The sequence below is a fragment of the Patella vulgata genome, chromosome 5 (assembly GCF_932274485.2).
Source record: "Patella vulgata chromosome 5, xgPatVulg1.2, whole genome shotgun sequence".
NCBI lineage: Eukaryota > Metazoa > Mollusca > Gastropoda > Patellidae > Patella > Patella vulgata.
In genome coordinates, this window is record NC_065883.2 from 34,317,850 (window position 1) to 34,340,594 (window position 22,745).

General features: G+C 34.1%; 3 protein-coding genes across 7 annotated transcripts in view; 2 read left to right on the forward strand and 1 right to left on the reverse strand.

Moving 5' to 3' along the window:
* Positions 1-8,353, forward strand: part of LOC126821268 (cyclin-dependent kinase 2-interacting protein) — a 45,777-nt gene extending 37,424 nt beyond the window's left edge. For both annotated transcript variants that reach the window (XM_050549669.2, XM_050549668.2), the window contains 4 exons: positions 126-279; positions 1,412-1,508; positions 3,814-3,940; positions 4,305-8,353. In XM_050549669.2, coding sequence (XP_050405626.1) covers positions 126-279; positions 1,412-1,508; positions 3,814-3,940; positions 4,305-4,501 — 575 coding nt within the window. In that variant the 3' untranslated portion in view covers positions 4,502-8,353. The remainder of the gene's footprint in view (positions 1-125; positions 280-1,411; positions 1,509-3,813; positions 3,941-4,304) is intronic.
* A 1,205-nt stretch (positions 8,354-9,558) lies between these two features.
* LOC126821251 (uncharacterized) lies at positions 9,559-18,095 on the reverse strand. Its single transcript, XM_050549637.2, has 5 exons — positions 16,702-18,095; positions 15,551-15,691; positions 13,766-14,028; positions 12,036-12,281; positions 9,559-11,564 (listed from the first exon to the last, which is right to left on the reverse strand). Exons 1-5 carry the CDS (start codon positions 17,885-17,887, stop codon positions 10,374-10,376), a joined length of 3,027 nt encoding a protein of 1,008 aa, XP_050405594.1. The 5' UTR covers positions 17,888-18,095; the 3' UTR covers positions 9,559-10,373.
* A 2,650-nt stretch (positions 18,096-20,745) lies between these two features.
* LOC126821254 (DNA helicase MCM8) overlaps positions 20,746-22,745 on the forward strand; it is a 39,107-nt gene continuing 37,107 nt past the window's right edge. The window contains exons 1-4 of one of the 4 annotated variants that reach the window (XM_050549646.2): positions 20,746-20,840; positions 21,394-21,662; positions 21,763-21,891; positions 22,483-22,565. In XM_050549646.2, coding sequence (XP_050405603.1) covers positions 21,494-21,662; positions 21,763-21,891; positions 22,483-22,565 — 381 coding nt within the window. In that variant the 5' untranslated portion in view covers positions 20,746-20,840; positions 21,394-21,493. The remainder of the gene's footprint in view (positions 20,841-21,393; positions 21,663-21,762; positions 21,892-22,482; positions 22,566-22,745) is intronic. The other 3 variants (XM_050549645.2, XM_050549643.2, XM_056100752.1) reach the window with 3 other exon arrangements.

Genomic DNA, 22,745 nt, shown 5'->3' on the forward strand with positions numbered 1-22,745 from the left:
GTGGATATTTGGGCAATTTTGCAGGTGGTCTAAAGCTGAGAATCAGACAATGTTTATAATTAAAAAGTTCATAATATATTCATTTCTCATTACACTTAACTTTCAAATCTGTTTATTTATTTCAGTGGCAGAATTACCGAAAGGTAATCTCACTGGAAAACCAAGAAAGTTAAAAGATGGAGCTGCTGATGTCCACAATCTAATTTTAACATGGAAAGGACTTAATATAGATGGAACAAATTTATTTAACCAAATTGCAAATATAAAACTAGAAAAAGTGTAAATATTGCTTATTTATTGTCCCCCACCTTTCGAAGAATGTCTGTCCGTCCGTCCGTCTGTCTGTCTGTCTGTCTGTCACACTTTTTGGGACACAATTACTTTCCTTCTAATTGAGCTAGAATGTTCAAACTTAGTGTAGGTGTTTATTAGGCCAATGCCTTGATGGAGTTCGAAGATGAGCATTTACTGCTTAGGGTAAGCAGAGATAAGCAGTTTGATTGGTTGATGCTTTGGGACACGATAACTTTAGTTCTAATTCAGTGAGAGTGAAGACACTTGGTGTATAGTTTTAACACATCAATACCATGACTAAGTTAGATAATGAGCATTTTCTGTTCAGGGTAAGCAGAGAAATAAGCAATTTGATTCGTCAAGACTTTGGAACATAATAACTCTCCTTCTAATTGAGGTAGAATTTGATTGGTCAAGACTTTGGAACATAACACCTCTGCTTTCAATTGAGGTAGAATGTTTAAACTTGATGTAGATGTTCATTAAGTGAATGTCTTGACTGAGTTCAATGATTAACATTTCGAGCTAAAGCTAAGCTGAGCTAAGCAATTTCATTGATCGATGCTTTGGGACAAGATAACTTTGATTCTATCTGATAGAGAGTGATGAAACTTAGTGTATAATTGATAATCAATTTGATTGCTTGATACTTTTGAAAAAAATAAATGAGCGATTAATTAATATGTGTCATCTATTTATTTTGGGATTTCGGCTGGGAACATCAGCCTCACTGTTGGCTTGTCTGTTAATGTTCTTGAACAAAATAACACAGCAGTGCATGTATAATCATAGACTATCCTTATGATTTCTCCTACTTTTCAGTGCCATACTCTAAAGTTTACATATATGATATTAGTATTATCAAGAAAATTAGAGATATTGCGGTGTTGGATTTAATTTCAACCCACAAAGTGTTTTGTAGTATCCCACTGGCCTGTACCTTAGATATCTTGATTTATATGAATGGTTTTTAAATTGTTCAGATCGGCAAAAAATTAGTTAATTTCCTGCCAACGTTAGCAAATTTGAATTGTCTATATTTTTTGTTATTCACACACATTATTATATAAGTTGAATGTTTTGTATTTTGTTTTGAAGCATATATTATTAATAACAGGTTTCAAGTAGATGGAGGAACTGACGAAGAAAAATGTAACTTACCATCTAATCTTGAACCATTGTGTGAACAGTTACTTAAGCTTCATAAAGACATGGTCAGTATTGTTAAAACTAATTTTTCTATGTATTTTAATTGTAGAGAGTGCAGTGGATTAACTTATTAGCTTGATGTGGGCTGACACACTTAGGATTATACAAATTGATTAATATTACACATTAATCTGTAATTGTGTGTATTACGTGATGTAGGGTATCTTTACTCTTTTAAGAACTCCTGATACCACTTCTAAGTACACATTCATGTAGCAAACCAGGCATGTTTTCAGTCTGCATATCAATCAGAAAACACTGAATTGTAGATAAATGTAGACCCAGGATGCCGAAAAATCATCTATTAGCTACACATTCTGACTAGAAACTGTCCTATATTTATTAATTTATTAATTAATTAACTCAAGCAGTTGCAGATCTTAAGTTCTTTATCCAGTATTAAACCTGATGAACAAGACATTTCACTTGTAATTAAAATTCTGACTGATGTTATGGTTGTAACTGTCAAGTCAATGAATTGTGCTGCATATGTTTCTATCATATACATTGCATCAGACTTTCGTCACCTCATCACGACAAATGCTGCTAAAACATTAGTTCAGGTGCTAATACGGTCCTGTATTGATTAGGCAAACATTCTGCTCTTTGGACTCACCGAAAGACTTACATATCAATTACAAACAATCCAGAACATCACTGCCAGGATTGTAACAAGAACTTCAAAATATTCATCCATAACATCAGTGTTATAAATTCTCTTCACTGGTTGCCCATCACTGGTTGCTGCATCTCGCCTTTGGAAGTAGTTACCAGTAAACATTAGAGAATCTCAAACTTTCATAAATCTTAAAGTCACAACTAAAAACTCATTTGTTTAACTCTATTATCCAGATTAGAAACAGATTGTCTATTTGTGTTTTGTTTAACTCTATTATCCAGATTAGAAACAGATTGTCTATGTGTGTTTTTATTGACGAGAGACACCTTAAATGTTGCGCGTTGAGCATGTGTATATGGCTAGATTATTAAGCGCATTACAAATACATGTCATGTATACATTATTATTATTATAAACAAAGTGAACAGCATTTGCTATAAGCCCACAAAGAAATGAGCAATATATTGTCACCACCTCTGTCCCAAAGCATCGACCAATGAAATTGCTTAGCTCTGCTTAGCTTTAGCTCGAAATGTTAATGAAAATCTACATCAAGTTTAAACATTCTACCTCAATTAAAAGCAGAGTTGTTATGTTCCAAAGTCTTGACCAATCAAATTGCTTATCGCTCCTTAGCCTAAGCAGAAAATTCGCACCATCGAACTTAGTCAAGGTAATGATATAATGACTCTATATTCAGAGTTTCATCGCTCTCACTTCATTATAACCAAAGTTATCGTGCCCCAAAGCATCAACCAATCAGATTGCTTATCTCTGCTTACCGTAAGCAGACAATGTTCATCATCGAACTCCATTAAGGCATTCTTCTAATGAACGCTTACACCAAGTTTGAACATTCTACCTCAATTAGAAGGAGAATTATTGTGTTCCGAAGTTTCGCCCAATCAAATTGCTTATCGCTCTGCTTACCCTCAGATGAAAATGTTCATTATCGAACTTAGTCAAGGTATTGATGTAATAAAAGCTATACACCAAGTGTCCTCACTCTCACTTAATTAGAACTAAAGTTATCGTGTCCCAAAGCCTCAACCAATCAAATTGCTTAGCTCTGCTTACCCTAAGCAGAAAATTATCATCTTCGAACTCCATCAAGGCATTCACTTAATAGACACCTACACCAAGTTTGAACATTCTAACTCAATTAGAATGCGAATTATTGTGTTCCAAAGTCTCGACCAATCAAATTGCTTATCACTCTGCTTACCCTGAGCAGAACATGCTCATTATCGAACTTAGTCAAGGTATTGATGTTATGAAACTCGCCCAATGAAATAACTTATTGCTCTGCTTACCCTGAGCAGAACACGCTCAGTATCGAACTTAGTCAAGGTATTGATGTAATAAAACTATACACCAAGTTTCATCACTCTCACTTAATTAGAACTAAAGTTATCATGTCCAAAAGCATCAACCAAATTGCTTATCTCCGCTTACCCTAACTTCGTACCTCCATCAAGTTATTGACCTAATAAACACCTACACCAAGTTTGAACATTCTAGCTCAATTAGAAAGAGCGTTATTGTGTCCCAAAACGTGTGACGGACAGACAGACGGGGGACAAAAATTCTATCACTGTTGGACTTCTCTGTGAAGATTAGGCCATTTCGGGCATTTCTGTATTTGTTGTATAATTTTTATCTAATATGAACAAATATACATTTCTTTTCAGAAAAGAGTTGTTGTAAAATTAGTAAGAATTAGTGAAATGATTAAAGGCATTATAGAATTAAGTGATTATCAACATGGAGAAACTGAAACTGAAGTTTTCTTTAAAACATGGAATCTTCATGATTTCTGTAAGTTCCTTAACTATAGTAGATATTCTCCCTTTCCCTATCTTCTGTAGCTTTCTGTGATCTATGTAATATTTAACATGACTATACTGGGCCCTTGGATATGTGCTTCCATGGAAACATAAACCTGAGAAATTTCTAATTAGCAAAGTCACATTTACTATAATAGATTGATGTGTGTATAAAGTTTCATACACATACTCGTAAGTTGAATAGTTTATGCCATATGCGCTGGAAACAAAACCAGATCCCATTTCAATATCTGTTCCTTACAGGATAATATGAGAGAGAGACAGAGATTGATTTAGTGTTCATTATAGGAAAAAATCCACCATTATATCATTTATCTGCTTGTTTTATTTCACAGTTCAAACAGTGAATGAAATTTGTGAAATGTTTGAAAAGGAACTGAAGTTAAAGAGATGTTTGATAGAAAATATAGCACACAGCAATAGCAGAAAACTTCTGATGTTTTATTCAGCTGCGTGGATACATCAACCTTACATATCAGCACAACTAGATCTTCTAGTAGACAGTTTATTACTTGAAACTGGATTAAAATAATTTCATTATCTTGTGAGTTGTGACTAGTATCTACATGTATTAACATTGACTTATAAGAACTCCATGACTGATTCTCAGATGTAGAGCTATTGTATGGCAGTTTTCAATTGTTATGGAGATACTTAATGTGTTTTAAAATACAGATGTGATGTCATCCATTGACATTGGCGTACCGGTACCATTATTTCAAAAGATAGGTTGCCAGGCAACGAAACATTTGCCCACAGCAGCTAAAGTCAATTGAAACGATTATATATAGGTGTAAACACGGTGTATAAATATAAAATCAATCAGAGGATAACTATGGTCTCTAAAGCATCCACAATATTTTTTAAAGTGATCAAGGGCCATAACTCTGGCAGTAATTATCGGAAATCGTTGGAAGTCATTAGGTTTCTTCGTCTGATGACCTTAAACACTGTGTATAAATTTAAGGTCAATCGGATATTAACTTTAGCCTCTAGAGCATCCACAAGATATTTCAAAGTGATCAAGGGCCATAACTCTGGCAGTAATTATCAGAAATCGTTGAAAATCAATAGGCTTCTTCGTCTGATGACCTTAAACACTGTGTATATATTTAAAGTCAATTGGATATTAACTTTAGCCTCTAGGGCGTCCACAAGATTTTTCAAAGTCATCACGGGCCATAACTCTGAAAGTAATTATCGGAAATCAGAGAAAATCAATAGGCTTCTTTGTCTCATGACCTTAAACACTCAATATAAATTTAAAGTCAATCGGATATTAACGGACGGACGGATGGGTGCATGCGATGACATATACCGACCACATTTCAATGTGGGCAGGCGTATAAAAATGTATGGGCAACTTGCCAACTGTACATTATTTATACTAGATGAAATATTGGACTCATGTGACGTATATCATTGAAAAGCATGAGCGGGATAGTGTCTGTATTTTAAGTTGAATCCAAGTCGGGAGATTATCTACCAACTTGCCAACTGTACATTATTTATACTAGATGAAATATTGGACTCATGTGATGTATATCATTGAAAAGCATGTACGGGATAGTGTCTGTATTTTAAGTTGAATCCAAGTCGGAAGATTATCTACCATTGATATCTTGATTTTGTTTTCGGAATTACCTGTATCTTAGTACTTTTTAGCATGGATTAAGATATGTATAATTTGATATTGCAAATGACCATCAGCTGCTATAATTATTCACAAACTAAGTCATTTCAAGAATAACATGATATATTTTTATTTTAATAATTTGTTTCCAAACAGGTGTCAATAGCAGTGGAAGGAAACAGGAACTCCTGAAGAAAATCCAAGAGATTAGATAGACGTCCCCACTTCCCAACTTACAAACATACCTCGATAACATCCCTTATGACCTATTGCCCATATGTTAAGACCATTCAGCCACCCCACACATATGAAAGATTTCCATACCCTACAGTATTTATATCAACATTTCTTATTAAAAGACATATCAGTTTTTGGCTATCACACCATTTGACAACACTTCACTCACTGAATAAACAAATGAATTTAATATTATCAATAGTACAAAATAATTGTACAATAAACATGGACAATTTCTCTTTAAATAACAATAAGACATGAGTGCAACTGGTAGTAAATCAGTAAAATTTACCTGAAAAAATGATATTAATGTACATGCAATATGAGAGAAATATTTTACTTAAATATATATGATCATACACTGTAATATGATGAAACTCTTACATCCTTTTATAATATAAAGCTGCCTTTTAATACACGTCATATTCAGACCTCAACATCATATGTTTATCTTAGATAATAACGTTTTACTAGCTAAATACTGGTATTTCAGGTTTGAACACCACTATCGGTAATAAGTTATTTGAAAATTCAATGTCCTAAATTTTCAATATGCAGGGAAGGACTGAAGTTCGACTTTACGTGTCAGCAGGGATCTGGTGTATAAGTGTACTTAAGTAATAGCACATGAACAGTAGCATACATGTAGTTTTATTGTTGTAAACCAAGCTCTTTGCAGCAAACTGGTTTAGTGAAAAACAAAATGTCAAGATTTATTCCAAATCTCAAGACAAATCTAAATTTATCAGTTTGATGAAATTACCACAGGAGCACATGATGAGACCTGAGGCAGGAGTCATCAGATGTTCTAGAAAGATTAAGCATACAATAACCCTGTTTACATTACAAATTTTAAGCGTACTATGCACGGTACCAGGTACGGCACGCTTCGCTTTTTTGTAGTGTAAATGGGTCCAACGTAAGCGTGCCGCGCCTGGTACGGTGCCAATCTGGCCAACTGAAGTGAAGCGGTCTCGGAACGGTACCAGGACTGGCTCGGTTTAAATTTTCGTAGTGTAAACACTAACCGGTCTGAGCACGGATTACTGCGCATGCGGCAAATGAACCTTGACCTTTTCCCCCCGCAAACTTTGACAGCTCTGTCATCAGTTCTGTTAAAATTGCTGCTCAAACTAAATCAACCATCATAATTGTTTTCATCTGGGTAATTTGTATAGGGACTGAAATTAACATTTAGCGTGCCAAGCACGGCTCTGAGACCGGTTATTTTAGAGTAATGTAAACGGGTAAATTTCTTGAAATTTATCGCGGCCTGGTACCATGCCCAGAACGGCACTTGTATCGTGGCCAAGTGTAAACGGGACTTATGTGTCATGCAAGACACTTCAATCATCACAACTTGTATCTGAAATCTATGGTGGCAAAAGCAATGCCTAAATTTTTTAGAATAAATGATGCAAGTGTTGAAAGGGACAGTAAAGTGTGAACAGGTAAATATTTAGATGACAATGTGCATTATACAACATAAACGGTCAATTTTTGGTTAAGTTCCCAGTCAGTAGGTCATACCTGATTATCACTGCAATAATGTGGATTATGCCTTTGTATAATCTGTAGGATTGGACTTGTTTCTAGGTTGTGGGTAGACATCAAATTTGAGTAAATTTTTATTTTTGTCTGAGAATTTTTCATGATCTTTGGTTTTTCCTCCTAAAACATGGGTTATTTTTAAAAAATAGATAAAACTATTTAATATTCCAGATAAGATTGTTGCCTGAGTTACGCTATTACGCTAATGCATGGAAACTCTATGATTCATGATAATGAGTGGTAAATCTTTAAAAGCTACTAGTATATTTGATATATAGACTAGAAGATATTGAACATTTTCCTCTACTAAATGTTACTTTAATACTAATAGTTAATACTAATAATGATATTAAGGTCCAAACAAGCAATAATGAAAATCAACACACTTTCTTTCATAAAGACATATTAGTCCCAAAATCTTTTAAATCCACCAAATCTCATTTGAGTTTTAGCCATCTGGAATTGATATTAGTTTCTACATATTGTGACATCTATTAATACCTGTGTCCTGGCAAATAATAATTCTGAAATCATTTCCATACAAACCAGGACATTGTTTACAGTTTATTTTGGGGAGTTTCTGGATCAGATTACATTGCAACAAATAATGGACCATCTGGCAACACTAGTGGCAATAGCCAATACTTGTAACTCAGTTCCTTAAATCAATAAATGTATGGAAAGTCTATTTGATTTATGTAATTTTATTCAGTTTACCACAGTGTGTAGAAATATTTTTCTGTCCCTAATTGAATGGGAATTAGGTTTATTATTAGACTCTATAATATGGCTATCTCTGTATATTTTCCTGTATTTATTCTGAATTTAAATGGGCTTCCAGTATGTGAATTGTAAACCATGTATCTCTGTTCATTTCAGTCAATAAATCAATTTTGAATTGGTCTGGTCTTTTGTAAATTTCTTGCAAGCTATTCCACAAACTGTTTATATTCTACTGATACACTATCATACTTATCCTAAAATGTTTTGATACTTATCCTAAAATGTTTTGATACTTATCCTAAAATGTTTCGATACTTATCCTAAAATGTTTTGATATTTATCCTAACATGTTTTGATATTTTTTTATATTTATCCTAAAAAAAAATGTTTTCATATTTAACCTAAAAAAATGTTTTTTAAATATGAACTTGTTAATATATGTGTTTGGTGTCTTGAATGTTTGCAAGGTTTAAAATGAATATCAAAAGAAACTAAGATCTTTGGGTTATAAACATGCATATCAAGTTTCATTAAAATCAGAAGCCATAATCCATGAAGTTATGGTCCGATACATGCAAATTTCTAAACAAACCAAGATCTTTGGTTTCAAGTTTCGTTAAAATCAGATAAAAATTGTGACCTGTAGACTGTCCTTTGTTGATTATATACTTGCATGGTTTGCAATTTGACCTCACTTATAAACATCATCTCTGTTTCAAACAGATTATCTTCATGGCTGATACCTTCTTAAGAAGTTTCAAACCAATTTAGGATTTCTTTGTTTATTTGCATATCTCTCCTGTCATTTTTAACCTCAATAGAAAACTTGGGTATATTTAATGATACCGAAATTTATGTTTCCATGATGTGGGTAACCTATAATAATTGAGTTTGACAATGTTTTTTCAAAGAGGCATTATGCAAGATTTAGATAAAAAGCTGACTGTTCTCACTATAATAGTTTAAATTACACTATGTAAGAGCTAAATCTGGCTTTAAATGTTAAAAAAAATTATTATTTAGACATTTTTTCACATCACAAGCTCATAATCAACTCTCTAGAACATCAGATAGCTTAGACATTGAGTGGATTAGACAGTGTCTATCATATCTTTGTTAAACGGATACTGCCAATTGAATGACTAAAAATCGAGACATTTTTTGTCAAAACATCACACATTCATAACTAGCCCAGAATAAAGCAATCTGATTAAAATGTTAAGTATATTTATTTTACACTATCTATTTTTAAACTAGTATAACAAGAATGACCAGCTCTTAATCGAAATCTTACATAAAGCATCTTTAAGAAACCAATGGAGGTCAATTTGTTTACTAAATTCACTGGAACACATACGTGTTATATCACAACATTGGCTATATCTTTGGAACTCAGATTTTTGATGTGGACAGATACCCATTTCACAAAGCAAATCAACACTTCAAACTTAATAAAACTGATTTTTCACCAAATTCATTTTAACATAAACATACATGTGTATTCAGTTCAGTAAAAATAAAAGATTTTAAATTCTCTTTGATAATTTCAAACAATATTTCTAATTAATAATAGCACTTATATTTTCAATGGTTGGTCATTGACAGACCTACAGGTACATCCACATATTTCATTCTGGCATATTCAGCTTAACAAAAGTTTCTATGCAAAATTATCAGGTATCTCACCAGTCACCAGCATGCCATACCAATTCTAATAGTCTGACTTACACCTTTAATCACACACCAGTATTATGTTACACAATGTTGATGCAAATAGTATGAACGATGCAAGTACAAGAATACTAGATACCTGACTAAACAAATCTTAACAACATGTATGTACCTCTATGCTGCATTTAAATATAAAAGGGCTCTGCTTATAAATCATATTTCAAAACTTTCTATTATCTGTGTTCAATATTGTTAAAGCAAATCTTTTTTAATAACATCCTATTCTAAATTTAATACATCAGCTTTAAACATTTCAAGATATATTTAACTTTGCTTTTAAATCTGCAGAAAATGTGCCAAAATGTCCATATGAAATCTTAACAACTGATAATGATAAAGAAATTTAATCCTAAACTTGGATAAGTCTATATAAAATATTTACCTAAATCTTAATCTTACATGTACCATGAACACCAAGTATGTTTTATTAAAATAATAAAAAATAAAAAACGAGACACCTTAAATAGCACTTAAATTAAAGTAAATATTGCTTATGTTTCCAAATAATCAAGCACTAATCTGGTAAATGCTATTGCATTTCTGTTTGTAATTGTTCTTGTTCTACAAAATGTCCCTCACTTTCCATGGCGAGAAGTGCCTGAACAGTTTCTAATGGTATACCTTCCGCCCCCTGTAGTTGAAATGTGGTCCCATCAGGGTTTTGAATAATTAATGTACCATCCTCAGTCTGGAAGATATTAGAGGCTTGTGTCACTATTTGGTCCGGAGAAATTATTTCTCCTTCAATTTGTTCAGCACTAAAATATGCATTTTCACTCGGATTTATTATCTCCCCTTGTAAAACATCAGCAGTGCCCTCTTGAATACCATTAAGTGGTACCTGTAAATCTATTGTTTCTGTTTGATCAACAGTAACAAGACCCTCATCATTCACATCTGCTATTTTACTATTAATCAACCCTGACTTCACTGAGGTTTGCTGACTGTTCGATTCAATTGGATTAACAAAATTTGGCACAGGAACTTCTTGCACAATGTCACTATGAGAGGTTTCTATTTTCACATTTGGATTATTATTGACTAAGATACTGTTGATATTGTTTCCATTTACTACTGTTCCGTTGTTTTTTGTCACTGCCGTTGGTATTATTGTTGCTGATGATGTCGTAATGGTTGGCGTGGATTGTAACACAGAATTATTTCCATTTATATTTAATACACTTCCACCATTTAACGTTGCAAAAGCAGTGGAAAGTGGAACACTATTAGTTAGTAGCACTGTTTGGTGGTTTTCACTATGGAGAATTCCGTTGTTAGAAATGGCTGTGCTGATTGTTTGTGTTGTAATTGGCATTTGTGCTGACTCGGATAACAGATTATTGTGATTGTTGACAACTATTTGCATGGGTGTTGCTGATCGGCTTGATGATATGGGTGTGGTTAATATAGAAATGGGTGTGGACGAAGAAGGAGGGGTTGAAGTAGTCACTGGGGATGATAAAGATCTTTTATTGGTCATAGAAACTATAGTGTTATTGAGTAATGTTGTCATACGAGGCTTTTTATTATTTGACTGAATTAGTTCATCTGGGGTAACTATTTCTATGGTTCGACGGTTGCCCTGACGCTTTGCTGGTATACCTAGTCTTTCTGTTGTGAGATATTTGTAATGGAATGATTTTTCTTCTTTAGGCAAGGATTTTGCTTGATATTTTCCTACTTTTAAACCAAGACAAGCAGCCATTACCTCATCAACAACCTAAAAATCAAGAGAAAGGAAAATAACATGTATAAATAAGTCTGAAATATTCAGGAATGCTACAGGTCTACATGTACATGTATGTATCTCAATCAATCAGCAACAGTCTTTACCAAAAGTAACATTTTTTTTTCTAATTGGTTACCAATTTCAAAATCAGACAAACAAATTTTCAAACAGCCTAAATCTACAGTGTTCTAAAGAAATATTTATCGTAATTCATTGCATAGTGAGAAAATTGATTTTAACAGGCTTCCCTAGTACAACCACATCTTATGCTAATCATCGATGGCAAATCTTTAGCAAAGAAAGATTCCATCCAAAATAAGCTTTGTACACATATTTTTTATACACATGTAGAATGTGGTCAAACTATAATCTTCATACCAGTTCTTGTGTGATTCAAAGGAGGTAAAACCACAATTTTCACTTGACCAATTAAACGAGATAGAGCAGGTGTATAAAGATTACCTGAATATTATGAGCTTGTGACTCTGTCACATCTTTTGATTCGTTTAATGGCATTAGACACTCTTGACAAGTTTTTGCCACCTGTTTTTGCAATGTTTCAAATTCATGAACAATATCGTCAACCTTCGGTAAGGCTTTCCCTCCTTTTTCTACTTTCATCATGAGAAATTCCCATAATGTTATAACATTAGCTAATCGAGGTAACACTATCTCCATTAATTCATCATCTGTACAGAGACGGACCAGCTGAAAAAAAAAAGGTGGCATTAAAATCAATAGCAATTACCAGAACATAATTTAGAAAGCACATTTCATAGATTATAAGCTAACATTTGGATTACATGCAGCAAAATTCTTAAAATATGAAAATGTAATATAGCTTTCTTGTTCTTTTAAATCTGTAAAATTGGCTTTTCATTCATGAAAGCACTATCAATTGACCTGTAGACTACATGTAACTCTGAACCAGACAAGAACATATAAACACTAATTATGCTTTAAAAAAACCAAAAAACATTTGATTTACACCCCAAAAGTTTCTGTCATATTGTTTAAGTTTTTATGCAAATCAAATGACAGTATGTCTTTATCTAGTGAGCTATCAAATCAGTGAATATGGTATCACTGTGTAGCTTTCACTATCGTACACTCATGAACTGATCAAATTTGCAAGAAATGCACTGAATGTAAGAGGTATGAAAGGAATCACCAAACCTATTTGATTTTTACTTCTTTGTAGTCTTGATAAATAGACTCACATCCAATCTATGAGTATTTCTTTTCAAATTTCTAACCTTATAAATATGGAGTTAATAGAATTTTAGAAGAGCAACCAAGTATTTTTTGTGTTTACATTTTTTCACAAATCCAAAGAATTAAAACTGAAAGTGGTGAAACCTAAATATTACTGATATGGTATAAACAGACAGTCTATTTACCTGTTTGAATTTTAAAATAAGGCTTTAAGACAACACAAATAAAAAAATTGTTTCCCAGGCGCTGCCTGCACCAAAAAATTGTTACGCAATCTTTTAATTGGTCTTGACTGATATGTAAATCATAAAAAAAAATATGCCACATGTATATTCATTCAAGTGTATTAAACTGATTTAGATAAAAATACTTATTTACAGGTCTTTATTATCGATATGGATATTAATTTGTCCACATCGAAACTTATTGACAACAATAATGAAGGCATATATCGAGTTGTTAGTTAGAAACAGGCTTTACTTTGTCATAACTGAATGCATAGCTTCGGCCAAATATGATTGAACGTAATTGTATGAAAAAATCTGTCTTGGAGAAATTATCAATGTGTGAAAACAGGAATGTAACGAAATAGTTTGGAAAAGTTCTTTGGATGAAATGACCCACTCTTACGGTATGTGCAGGCTTAACGGAAATTGAGATCTAACACAAAATTCAAGATTGACTTAGCTACAAGGATGACATATAATATGTACCACTTTTTGATCGTCATGACTGTATTGATTTCCATCCAAATTGAGAAAGGAGGAATAGCTGTTTCCCCATGGACTATTATTGCGATTATTGTTACCATACAATTTTCAGCAATACCCAAAATTTATTTTACACCATCCCCTAGCCAGTATTCAGGTAAAAGAAAGAAGCCTCCCCTCCTACATTTTCAGCTGTCAGTTGCCCGAGTTAAAGAGACATTTATTTTGTGTGGCCCAATATGCAATATATATAAATCTGTTACTTACATCTTGAAGTTTAGCTCTTCTTTTACTCGGAATATCAAGTGATTGTGCTGGTCTGCCCCTACCTCTACCCCTTGGTTTATAATAAGAGGTTGTGGAAGGGATGGACGTTGGGGTTACCTGACTGGGTATTGAGTCTTGAGTATTACTGTCCTCAGAAATGCTGCCTATACTACCATTTGTAGGTAAATTATTTGATGACACTGTACTTTGAGTTTCTGCTGTTTCAGGAGTTGCAACTACAGGTAACGGTACAGGTACTGATACTATAAATATAAACAGAAAATAATAAAGATGATCACATATTTTCATTAATGAATTCTTTTAACATTGAATAGTAATGGCCTGGGCAAATAAATGGATTCAATCTTTTTTAACAAAATGATATTGGTCAATGTAATAAGCTCATTCATACCAGAATGTCCATAAAATGAGTGAAGTGAAGCAGCATTAAGTGCTTAAGTATGATTACTTGGAGATGCAATTGAACTCCAACTCAATAACAAGGGAAATAACTCTAAAAAAACCCAACTTGGAGTGACATTTAATTTTATTAAGGTTTAACCTTTATATCCAGCATGTTTTCTTTTTAAAAATGTCAAATACTCTCACCTGTCATACCATTAACACTCACAGCATCTGGGGTTTTTTTTATAATTTGGGGGATCACTCACTTATACATGTGTGTTAATTTACAAGAACTGTGCTACTATAAGATACCCAAAGTCTACAAGTATCAGAAGTTCGTCACATCCGACATTTGAATACTACGACATACCTTATTACTTCAGCCAAAAAAGCTTTGAGTAATCCATAATCTGAATATTCTGAAATATGACAACAATTGGCTGCCCGGTCACACGATTTTCATTGAATCAACATTGTATAATCCGGCCTTCAATCGGTGGGTGTGAAGCCACGAAAGATTAACAAAAGATTAAACTTCTACAAGTATCAGAAATTTAAATACAGTGGACTCTGTCACATCCGACATCTGAATACTACGACATTCTGTGAAATCCGACATCATTTTTATGTCCTGATATATTTCCTTATTACTTCAGCCAAAAAAGCTTTGAGTAATCCGTATTCTGAATATTCTGAATTACGACAACAATCGGCCGTCCCGTCACACGATTTTTATTGAATCAACATTGTATAATCCGGCCTTCAATCGGTGGGTGTGAAGCCACAAAAGATTAACAAGCAATCACCAATTATCGGTAAAATTAAAACTCGCTCGCGTAGGTCTTTAATGTTTTAAAGGCGTGGACAAGAACAACCTGCCAGTCAATTGGTCGGCCAATCATAAGGCTTGGATAACAAGTGGTATTTATTCTGATTGGCTCAAACAACTCAACCGCCAAATGAGGCGTCAATGTGTACCTCCTGATGACGAAGAGGACAATATACCACTTGCTAGACTCATGGAGTCCTTGGTGTCTGAAACAAATGCGACCGAAGACGATTTTATCAATTTTGACAATGGAATTCCGTCAGAGTGTGACAGCGACCTAGACATAGAATGACAGATTATCAATGAACACGTGACAGCAAAGACAAGTGTGCAATCAACTGAAGACGGAGACAACAAAGAAGATAAATTAACGACAGACTTGACTTATTTAAAATGCCGACGCATGCTAAATGAAATAAAAACATTCGCCGAATAATACTTCCGGTTTAGAGAAAACTAAGTATTCCGACACTCTGCGTAATCCGACATATTGTAATGATCCCGTACGATGTCGGATTTGACAGAGTCCACTGTATATTTGTACAATGTACCTTTATCAATATCAGATTCCTCAGTTATAGTTCCATGAGATGGGTTGAGTTGATAATGTCTTCTTAATCCACCGTGACCAATATAAGCCTTATCACATCCTTCACATTTATAATTCTTTACCCGTTCTAATCCAGATGAAGCTGAAAAAAATAAAAATACATATCAAGATACATAATAATAACAGAGATCTTGAAAAGATAATAAGCACATGTACAGTCTGTTCTTTTGTAGGTAAAGGGAGAATTTACAAGACTCTAAAAACTGATCAAGAGTAACAACCCATTAAGTAATTATCAAAGATAATCAAATTTTGATTGGTTTCTAGTTCTTCCCAGTACTAACATTTATTATTGTTGATGTTCATGACATGGAGAGAGAAAGAGAGAGAGAGAGAGAGGGGGGGGGCGGGTAACGTCCACTCGACACAAACCAGGTCATATTGGGACTAACACATGGATCAAATTATTTCAATAATTCGCTTGCGCGTAAGGATCTTTAGCAGTGGGAGGAAACCAGAGGCATTGGAGAAATCCCACGAGGTTGGACAAGTGACCCTACTCCTTCGTCACGTACAAGTGGAGAATTGAAACAACGTCACTAGACTTAATGACAGACCTTATGATTTCACGCACACATGTTAACCACTAGACCACTCAACACCCCCAATAACTATGACAGTAATTATCAGAAATCTATGAAAATCAATAAACAATGTTAAAATTTTTTAAAATCAATCACATGACTTTAGCCTACAGAGTGTCCACAACTTTCTTTCAAATTGATAAGGGCCATTTCTCTAACATTAATTGCTGAAATTGTTGAAAATCAATCGATTTTATTTTTTTATGAATATATTCATAAACAATATTTAAAAATTTAAAATCAATCAGATGATAATTTTAGTTTCTTGAGCGTTCACAACTGCTTGTGGACAACTGATTGACAGACGAGGGTGATTTCAATGTGGATGTATAAAACGCCAGCATATCATTTGATTTGGAAACATATTTAGCAACCCAGATGGTTTGTGAGATATTGGTTTCTACATGAACATATATTGTAGCTGACTGAAAGTCGGGCACTATTTATCGAGCAAAACATGTATGATTTAATGCAGACCAATTACTTGTCAGTGTTGGCCTTAACATACCATCAATAAAATCAGGACTGCTGTCAGTTTCTTTCCTGTTATTACTATTTGTATTATTTGCATTAGAGTTCTCTGCTTTTTCTTTATCTTCATCACTTATTTTAAAATCTGAATAACCACCATCAGAATCATCATAATCCTCATCCCAGTCTAACACATGAATATGTTTATAGTCTTTCACCATGTGCTTTGGAGGTTTAGAAACACGGCCCGAACGCGTTCTGGGCCTATGTTTTTTACGCTCTTCCTTTTCCTCTTTTGACATTTCTGGACCATCAACTTTGTCTTCTTCATCTTCCCGTGTACGTTTCTTATAATTTTTTCGCTGAATTGAGGAACTCTCCGGCCCTGTACTATTAGCACTAGAAGATTTTTCTGGGGTGGTTATGCCAGTCGTTTTATGTAATTCGGAGGGATATATAACACGGTACACAATTCTAGTATTTGTTGCAGGATTATATAATATGCTAGACCCACTAGTACTGTCTGCCGATTTAGCAAGTTGCTGTTCTTGAACTACATGCATAATTTGTTGTAATTGTTCAGCCGTCAACTGCTGGACGGGGGTATATTGGTTTCCCTGTTGGACTATGCGTATTGGGTTTTGACTTGAACCAATTGGTGCAACACTATTCTGATTAGATGGCACTAATGTCACATTTATGCCCCCTTGAGGAACTGAATTTGTAAAATCACTTGACTGCATTGTTATAATATTTTCAGTTGGCTGCAATTGTTGAACTGCCACTTGTTCAATTTGAGAATCTGGTGCCATCATAACAGCTTCAATATTTTCTTCGAGCGTCATATTTTCAGTTTGATGATCCATATCTGACACCACAGCATAAGAAATATCATATGCAATGCCATTATCAGCAGTAGTTCCTACAACTGTGGTGGCCAGGGCAGAATCAGTGTCTGACACAACATTCACATTGACATTGTTTGTAATTTCCTGTGCCACAATAGTTGGATCGTGTTCCCCTTCCTCTGCCGTAACGTACGACAAGGTGACGGCCTCTTCCCCAAACTCTTGGGCATCTTGAATAGCTTGTTGTAGAATATCTTCAGCATCATCGTCGTGAATAACCCGATCGTCTTCTGGGCCAGTGACGATGACAGAATCTGAGCTTAGCGGGTCTGTAGCAATGGTTATCATGCCATTTTCCTCTTCATTGTCCGCCATATTGGAGCTCGGCTAAATATACCCCACTTAAACTTCGGAGGATTCCATGGCTTAGACAATCCTACACATATTTTTAGTAATCTAAATATTAAAATAAATAAATAAATATCATATTCAACGGGATCTCATGTTCTCACATGTTGTATTCAACGGTATAATTGACAACCAATTTACAATTGCGCTAAACTATATTCTGTCTATTATTAATTCCCAGGTTTTCCGGTAGATGGCGGGTCATGTTTTTTGACCTATGACCCCATAAACCATTGCTTTGCGTACTTTTCCGAATAACATAAAATGGGTAAAATTAATGATTTTAATAAAAATTTAGAAAATAGAAATATATTTATCAGAATTTTCCTTACTGAAAGATTACTTATCATTTTTGGAAAAAAATCCAAATTTGTCACTGGGATTTATAACGCAAAAAAGTGCCGAATTAAACACTTTGTTATTGTGAAGCTTAGTCATTCAGATGGGACAATAAACCGTGATGCCCAGGATGTTGTGTATAGGCCTAGGCCTACTATTGGCATCACTTTAAAGATCCATTGACTATTGAAAGTGGAATTAAATGGTGTAGGCCTAACAGGTAACAGTTGATTCTTTGGCACCTTAAAGGCTCAATACCACTCTTGTTGTAACTGAATAATATGTCCCAATCTTTATTCTGGTCAACAAATTGTACTATTTTAGAATATTTCAATTAATTGATGATACAAATTTCATCTTAACACACCTTATTTAAAAATTTGAAAAATTCAACATAATGGTTTGAAACGTCTAACGTAAACCATTTCAAATAAAACTTCGATTTAAAAATATTTTCGAACCCTCTGGACAAGTAAAATAGAATGTAATGGATAATTTACACAACAGGTAGGACACTTAAATATCTAGTACTTAGATAGAGATATTATTTATTTTCTGGAGCTTTCAAGCCAGCAAGAGTGTTATTGTCCCTTTAAATAGACGAAACTTGTTCTAGACGCACATATTTTAGTGTAATATGGAGTGATTTATATTCAATCTTAATTAAATTTTTATTGTAATGATCAGTTATGTTAGGTGAAATAACTGAACTGTCCAAATTGAACGACAGTCGTTTTTGTCGTTTTTGAACTGCCCATTACTGATTGCATACGCATTGCCTTGTGGGATATATTTTTCTTTGTTCATTGCAATGCATGAACCCGAAACATAGAGTAGCCTACACGACTCGTGTATTAATTTTAAAATGTTCATTGTGTCTTAAATATTGAATTTTAGGGTCTTGTATTTTCACGGCAATATAACAACATCAATAATTATTGAAATGGACCAATCTTGAATTCTTATATACGGTCCGTGGTTACTGGTTACGTGTTTCCGTTTAGCTCCTTTAAATATACATAGTGCCGCTTCAGATTTACGTTTCCCCGTAAAAGGGGAATAGCTATCGTAACAGGGGGTTGGATGGCTGAATGGTTAGCGTGCGCGCGCTGTATCATAAAGTCTGTCATTGAGTCGACTGGCGTGGTTTCGAATCCCCGGTTGTACGTGACAAGGAGTAGGGTCGCCTGTCCAACCTCGTGGGTTTTCTCCGGGTCCTCCCACTGCTAAAAGACCCTACGCGCAAGCGAATTATGTAAATAAAATTAAACCATATGTTAGTCCCGAAATGACCTAGTTTGTGTCGAGTGGACGTTAAACCCCATTTCTCTCTCTCTCTCGCTATCGTAATATACCACTCCATGATCGCCTCAAACTAGGATCAGCATAAACAGCGCAATGCAAAAAAACAAAAAACAACTGAACCCGAACAATAATCTTATGGAATCCCCAAAGTATAATATGAAGATTTGAGAAAATAATATCTTGATAAACCTTCTTTTGTCAATCTATTCAACCCACCAAGATAGCGACATACGTAGAGAGGCAGATATTTATTACATAAAAAAAAAACTTTTCGAGCAGCATGTAGATTATACAAAATATTATGACATAATATATCAGAGGGGTGGGGGTACATTACCTGATATAGATGGGTGTATGCTCCGGGGGCAGATTTTGTGCAATTAAATCTTTCGGTTAGACCGGTAAATTGAAATGAAAAAAAAAAAATAAAAAAAAAAATAATAGTCGGCAAAATAAAGTTTCCAAAATCCAGTACTGTAGGCAGGAACTATCTCGAGTGCAGACATTTCGCGATAGAAACATTTTATATTATAATAAAACACTTTTAATTTCTTTTATTTACTTGAATACGACTAATTCTTACTGAATTAACTACATGGATTAACAAATTGTCTGCAGCACCACTCTGCTTTGTGAGACTATTTTTCGGACATCGATCATTGTTTTTAGGGAATGCAGCTGCAGCAGTCTGGGCAAAGATTTCGGTCGCAAAATATGCCTATTAAACCACTTTCTGTAGCAGGAAAACGCGTCTGCTGCAGTTTGGTTTTCAAAAGTTTCTCTGGGAGGCCTTCCATAGCCCCTGATGGTTATCGTGGAATCGAAGTGGGAGTTTAGGGTGAGTTTTATGTTGCAAACGTACATAAAAAGGTTTTTTGGAACACTTTCATGTTGTTGTATTAGCCGGAATTAAAAGAAAACGCATTGCAACTGTCGAATTTCCCTTCTAAGACGCCCTGGCCACTTATGCAAAACATAATGCACTAACATAATATAGGTACTAGAAATATGAGATAGAAAACTATCTATTTAAATAAAAAGTACATCATTTTTTATTATTTTCCTTTTTTTGAATATGTGACACTCCAATGAAATTATACGAGCAAATGAAAAGATGAATTAGTCTTTACTGTACACTGGATATCCGCGTCTATAAATTTTCACTTCAGAATTATCTGCCTTTAAAAATTGGCGGGGAAATCGAAAAATAAACAAAAACAAAAACAAGAATGGCTGTTATTTGACACAATTCGTGTGACATTTCTATAGAATTTAGGTATTGCCTATTTTCAAACTACACCGAAATGTCTGACTCTTTCTCAGCTTTTTATGTTATGGTCATTTTGGGGGAAGAGAGTCATGTCAACAAATCTTAAAACGATACGCCTACTCAACACATACATGACATGCGACATGATATTAATTATATTATTATATAAAGTTACTATAAAGTCTAAAGTAACTAGATTTTATAGACCACTTATATTTGTATAAAGTAAAGTAAAGTATTAATAAACAGTATTGAAACAGTGCAAAGAACTCGGCTTTAGTTTCAGAAATTCAGTGTAGGCTATGATTAAAACTCTTAGACTTAGTCTTACCTTCTATTTTTCACCGTGAATGTTTATTTTTCGAAAAAGGAACCATATCTCGTCATATCTTGTCATATCTGACACAATTTATAATAATTCAACACTATGTTCAAGTAGAATTTAGCGATTGAATAAACGTGGTCTGCACATGTTGAAGTCTTGTCAGTCACAATTAAACAATTTCTGATAATTTCATGTGAAGTTATTAGTATTTATTTTACTTTTGGTCCCTTTCAGTAAGGAGTTAATACTACACACAGTCTTGGATTTTATAGTATATCCTTGATTATTTACAGAACCAGCAATCTATTTTTTAGCAGAAATATTGATAAATCCGATGAGTGGCCAATGGAATGGTCAGTGGAATAGAGGTGGTGGAAGGGGAAACTGGAGAGGACGAGGAAATTGGCGTGGTAGAGGTGTTTATAACCAGTATGGAAATCGAGGAAATTGGAGAGGTGGTGCTACCGGTAATAATGGTAGTAGGAATAATAACAATAATTTAGGTAATCAGATGTTCTTTACAGAAATGCATGTAGCGATATATACCTGTTTAGATTAATTCTATTATTCATGTGGCCTGAAACTCTTTTTTTGACCATGCAGGTTCCTTAAATAAATCCCAGCTGAATTTCATGGGAGAAGTACCACAGAATCCAAGACCAAGATTAGCACAATCTCGTATTGAAACATTATCTCCATACAAGGGATGGAAGCTCTATTTGCCAGAGGAAGGTATGGTCCTCAAAAATGTATGTTTTAATAATATATTTTGGAATATTGTCACCCAACTTCTGAAGAAAGGAGGGAACTATTAAAATGGGTGTGTCTGTCGATCTATCTGCCTGTCCTACGTCCATCACACATTTTGGGACACACTTAATTGAGGTAAATTGATCAAACGTGGTGTAGATGTTTGTTACATGAATTTCTTGACTGAGTTCGATGAGCATTTTCTGCTTAGGTTAAACAGAGGAAAAAAATTGTGGTTCATTGATGCTTTAGAACGTGATAACTCTGATTCTAATTGATTGAAAGTGATGAAACCTGGTGTATAGTGTCATTAGATCAGTTCGATGACTAAGTTCAATAATGAGGACATTCTGCTCAGGTTAAACAAAATGAGAAGTAATTTGATTGCTCGATGGCTTTATAAATGTAGAAATAATTAATGAGTGTCATATATTTATATTGGGGCTAAGTTGGGGTACATCAGCTTCACTGCTAGTGGTCCTCCTTCACTTGTCAAGCATTCCACTTTATAATAATTCAGCTTAGATGTCTTGATTAACAATAACATAATTAATTGCTTTTCTTTTGTTTTAGCCTATTCAGATCATTCACCAACAGTAAAAATGATACAAACGTTTGGAAAATATTTTGTCAGCTGGTCAAGTACCTACAATCTAGTAAGTATTAGAATAAGAGTAGGCTACCTATATCCTGCCTGACAAAGTAAAAATGAGAATAGTAGAGTGCCATAGGTGTGAATTAAATCTTATACTTGGTGTTTGTGGAATCTATATAAATGCACAGTTGAAAAAAAGTGTGATCAAATAAAAACAATTTAAGGTTTATTACTGTAAAAA